Source organism: Molothrus aeneus, chromosome Z, assembly GCF_037042795.1.
Source record: "Molothrus aeneus isolate 106 chromosome Z, BPBGC_Maene_1.0, whole genome shotgun sequence".
NCBI classification, from domain to species: Eukaryota; Metazoa; Chordata; class Aves; order Passeriformes; family Icteridae; genus Molothrus; species Molothrus aeneus.
The window spans coordinates 50,001-55,000 of record NC_089680.1 but is presented as its reverse complement, the minus strand read 5'-3'; the positions used below and the strand labels follow the sequence as shown (position 1 = coordinate 55,000).

The following is a 5,000-nucleotide window of genomic DNA, read 5'->3' as shown; positions in this document are numbered from 1 at the left end:
GCATTTGCAGCATTAGCAGCAGCAGCAGCAGCAGCAGCAGCAGCAGCAGCAGCAGCAGCAGCATTTGCAGCATTAGCAGCAGCAGCAGCATTAGCAGCAGTATTTGCAGCAGCATTAGCAGCATTTGCAGCATTTGCAGCAGCATAAGCAGCATTAGCAGCAGCATTAGCAGCAGCAGCAATAGCAGCATCAGCAGCATTAGCAGCAGCATTTGCAGCATTTGCAGCATTTGCATTAGCAGCATTTGCCGCAGCAGCATTTGCAGCAGCAGCATTTGCAGCAGCAGCAGCATTAGCAGCAGCATTAGCAGCATTAGCAGCATTTGCAGCATTAGCAGCAGCAGCAGCAGCAGCAGCAGCAGCAGCAGCAGCAGCAGCAGCATTTGCAGCATTAGCAGCAGCAGCAGCATTAGCAGCAGCATTAGCAGCATCAGCAGCATTCGCAGCAGCAGCATTTGCAGCAGCATGAGGAGCAGCATCCGCAGCATGCGGAGCAGCGCGCGCGTTCCTGGCCCAGCGGGCTGGCTCTCGGGAGTGCTGAGCAGTCCCCAGTTCCCGCTGAGCACGGGGCCGCCGAGGGCCGACTCAGCATCTCTGGGCATCACTGCTCCTCCTAAATACGGTGCTCTTTGCTGGATCTGAGCCCCCTCTGAAAGCCAGCAGGCAAAACCCTAATTCGTGGTTTTAGGGCGGAGGGAGGTGATAAAGCTGCGTGTCTTAATTTCAATCGTCTCTTCATTGAAAGCTCCTGTAGCGAATAGCTTTATCAGGGCATTTATTTGTGATTACTTGTGCACATCTATCCGGGGTGGTGTTCTGCATTTAAGGAAAATGATGTTCTATTCTGTTTCAGCTGACAGGCTTTTACAGATTAGTGTGAGTTGCCATAGAGAATGACTGGCAGTTTCAGCTCCACTTTTGAAAGGGGCTTTTTGAATCGAAGCACAAAAAAGAAAAACAGCACAGAGGGAGAAAATTTAATAGCTAGGTAAAATCCGTGATCCTACTCCCATTTAGAGATCATTGTTTTCCTTTGGGAAAAATGAAGTGCAGAAGCATCCTTGCAAAAGAAGAAAAGGCTGGAATATGGAGGGAGGGGGGAAGGATTTTCACCATGTATTTTTTCAGATGTACCAAAGCATGATGTGTTCCAGTTAAAACTGTAAGAAATATCAAATCAGGAAGAGTCTGTTTCCTCTTAAAATTGTGCTGGATTTGGCGAACAGCATTCGTTTTACAAGGAGGGGGGCCATGTGTTCACACTGTGCGATGCCATGACTTTCTAAATTACCATCGCACTCTTGTTTTTGTGCGACACGTTTCTTTCCAACAAACAGCTGCTCCTTCAGTGCCTCTAACAACTCGGAGAATTCCAGCGCAGCAGCAGGTCTCTGGCTGGGTGTGTTCCTCCTGGGATGAAGTGGCAGGCTTGTTTTTCCCTCAGCTTGGGAAATCATTTTATTGACGCGGTCGGGAGCGGCGCGGTGGGTTTCGGAAAGGCCGGCGTTCCGAGCTCGCTCAGAAAACGCGGTGAAATCGCTGCTGCGCGTGGGCTGGCCGTGCTCTGCGGAGGCCAGGGCCCGTGGAAATGCCGCGGCTGGCGATTGCACGAAGCCAGGGCTGCCTGAAGAACGCGCCCAGGGCAGCTCTGTGGCAGCGCCAGGCTCCTCCTCTGCGGAGCCGCGAGTCGGAAGGGCTCTCCCGGGTGTTTGCCGGCCCTTCTGGGCGGCAGGGAGGAGCGGAGCTGGGGTGAGGGGGCCGAGCCGTGGGCAGGGCTGTGGAGGGAAGGCGAGAGGGGACCCTGGGTGCCTCGCTGCCTCCTCCCTGCTCGGGGTTTGCTCGCAGCAGCAGCCCTGGACGCCCACCCCGTGCTTTCACTGCCTTTCATCCTGCTGGGATGGAACCTGGGAGATCATCCTGTGCTTCTCCTGGTTCATCTGAGGATCCCTGCCTGTCTGGATGCACATAAACCTTTACTTAAATATGGTTACCAGGGGAGGAATAAATCCTACGTCTCTAAAACTGTGCAGGCCGCCCCAGGCATGTTTTAGCCATCATGGGACAAGCACTGCAGTTTTTTATGTGCTTTTAATATCCTGCACTTAGCTTGAAAATAAAAGGAGAAAAAAAGCCACGGACTTCCTTAGAAACCATTAAAATGTAGATATTAATGTATGTTAAAAACCATTCTAATGTAGATATTTTTTCCTCCTAGGTTTTACCAAGGGACAGTACATCTAACACTTAACTTGGATCATCTCTTGCTCATCAGCTTGAAAATCATAACAGCCCCCAAAACTGACATTTGATCTGAAAGAAAAAGCTGTGACAGATGGACAATATGTCTATTACTAACACACCAACAAGTAATGATGCTTGTCTGAGCATTGTTCACAGCTTGATGTGCCATCGGCAAGGTGGAGAGAGCGAGACTTTCGCAAAGCGCGCAATTGAGAGTTTAGTTAAAAAGCTGAAGGAGAAGAAAGATGAGTTGGATTCTCTGATTACAGCTATAACCACCAACGGAGCTCACCCTAGCAAGTGTGTTACCATACAGAGGACGCTGGATGGGAGGCTGCAGGTTGGTACCCATGCAAGCAGAGTGACTGTTCCTGCTGGAGAGCTGCCCGCTCTGGCCGCTGCGGGCTGGGGGACAGGGCTGAGCCCCGCTCGGCCCGGCTCTGCTGGGCTCTGCCTGCACCCGCTCTGCCCTGCTCCTGCACCCGCTCTGCCCTGCTCTGCCCTGCCCGGCTCTGCTGGGCTCTCCCTGCAGCGCTCCCCTGCTCCTGCACCCGCTCTGCCCTGCTCCTGCACCCGCTCTGCCCTGCTCTGCCCTGCTCTGCCCTGCCCGGCTCTGCTGGGCTCTCCCTGCAGCGCTCCCCTGCTCCTGCACCAGGGCCCGGCCCGCGGGGGCACCCGCTCTGCCCTGCCCTGACTGTGTGTGTGAGTGAGTGTGGCGGTGCAGAGCAGCGCCCCTCACAAACCCAGCCCTGGTGCTGTGTGTGCCTGACACCCCGTGCTGTCCCTGTCACTGTCAGCGCAGTGCTGTCCCTGTCACTGTCCCTGGTCAGCTCAGTGCTGTCCCTGTCCCTGGTCAGCTCAGTGCTGTCCCTGTCACTGTCACCTCAGGGCTGTCCATGTCACTGTCAGCTCAGTGCTGTCCCTGTCACTGTCAGCTCAGTGCTGTCCCTGGTCAGCTCAGTGCTGTCACTGTCACTGTCAGCTCAGTGCTGTCCCTGGTCAGCTCAGGGCTGTCCCTGGCACTGTCAGCTCAGTGCTGTCCCTGGTCAGCGCAGTGCTGTCCCTGTCCCTGGTCAGCTCAGTGCTGTCACTGTCCCTGTCACCTCAGTGCTGTCCCTGTCACTGTCAGCTCAGGGCTGTCACTGTCAGCTCAGTGCTGTCACTGTCACTGTCACCTCAGGGCTGTCCCTGTCACTGTCAGCTCAGTGCTGTCACTGTCACTGTCACCTCAGGGCTGTCCATGTCACTGTCAGGCTCAGTGCTGTCCCTGTCCCTGGTCAGCTCAGTGCTGTCCCTGTCACTGTCAGCTCAGTGCTGTCCCTGGTCAGCTCAGTGCTGTCCCTGTCCCTGGTCAGCTCAGTGCTGTCACTGTCACTGTCAGCTCAGTGCTGTCACTGTCAGCTCAGGGCTGTCCCTGTCACTGTCAGCTCAGTGCTGTCCCTGTCAGCTCAGTGCTGTCCCTGTCCCTGGTCAGCTCAGTGCTGTCACTGTCCCTGTCACCTCAGGGCTGTCCCTGTCACTGTCAGCTCAGTGCTGTCACTGTCAGCTCAGTGCTGTCCCTGGTCAGCTCAGGGCTGTCCCTGTCACTGTCAGCTCAGGGCTGTCACTGTCAGCTCAGTGCTGTCCCTGTCACTGTCAGCTCAGTGCTGTCCCTGTCCCTGGTCAGCTCAGTGCTGTCCCTGTCACTGTCAGCTCAGTGCTGTCCCTGGTCAGCTCAGTGCTGTCCCTGTCACTGTCACCTCAGTGCTGTCCCTGTCACCTCAGGGCTGTCCCTGTCACTGTCAGCTCAGTGCTGTCCCTGTCCCTGTCAGCTCAGTTCTGTCCCTGGTCAGTGCAGTGCTGTCCCTGTCACTGTCAGCTCAATTCTGTCACTGTCACTGTCAGCTCAGGGCTGTCCCTGTCCCTGGTCAGCGCAGTGCTGTCCCTGTCACTGTCCCTGGTCAGCGCAGTGCTGTCCCTGTCACTGTCAGCTCAGTGCTATCCCTGGTCAGCTCAGTGCTGTCACTGTCACTGTCCCTGGTCAGCTCAGGGCTGTCCCTGTCCCTGGTCAGTGCAGTGCTGTCCCTGTCACTGTCAGCTCAGTGCTGTCACTGTCACTGTCACTGTCACCTCAGTGCTGTCCCTGTCAGCTCAGGGCTGTCCCTGTCACTGTCAGCTCAGTTCTGTCCCTGTCACCTCAGTGCTGTCCCTGTCACTGTCAGCGCAGTGCTGTCCCTGTCACTGTCAGCTCAGTGGTTCCTGGCTGAGCCCTGTCTGTGGGGCTGTGCCGAGCACCTGCACGGGCTGTGCTGGGTCAGGACTCGGTCCCTGTCCTGCTGGGGCTGGGATCCGCTGCTCCCAGGGCACATGGCTTGGTGCTGGACAGCTCTCTGCCTACCCTAGAGGCATTTCTTTAATTTATTTTTTTAAAGGATTGGCATCTCCTGCTTGTAAATTTGGTGGCATAGCTTAGCACCTTGTTCCTCTTCTTCCGGGGCAAAGCTCCTTCACATCCTCAGTGGAGAAGGTGACCGTGCCTCGTACCTGGAGCACAAGTTCAGCTTCTGCCATTTTGTACCCAGTATTTTTTACCTAAGAGTCACACAGCACTGACTAAACTGTGGCAAAACCCTGACAGAAACGTGTTCCTGTTGGGCCCGGGGCTGGGGCGCGGCGTGCAGGAGCTGCGCAGCACCTTTGGCTCTTTGGGGTGCATTTTGGCGGCGGGGAGAGGGCGCGGTGCTGTTTGTGCGCTGCGCGAGGGGCAGCGCCTCGCTCGTG

The 5,000-nt window shown here is 55.9% G+C and overlaps 1 protein-coding gene across 2 annotated transcripts in view; it reads left to right on the top strand.

Annotated features, from left to right (window-relative positions):
- The window catches only part of SMAD4 (SMAD family member 4), a 46,501-nt gene that overhangs the window by 12,929 nt on the left and 28,572 nt on the right, over positions 1 to 5,000 (top strand). For both annotated transcript variants that reach the window (XM_066569828.1, XM_066569829.1), the window contains exon 2: positions 2,215 to 2,580. In XM_066569828.1, coding sequence (XP_066425925.1) covers positions 2,332 to 2,580 — 249 coding nt within the window. In that variant the 5' untranslated portion in view covers positions 2,215 to 2,331. The remainder of the gene's footprint in view (positions 1 to 2,214; positions 2,581 to 5,000) is intronic.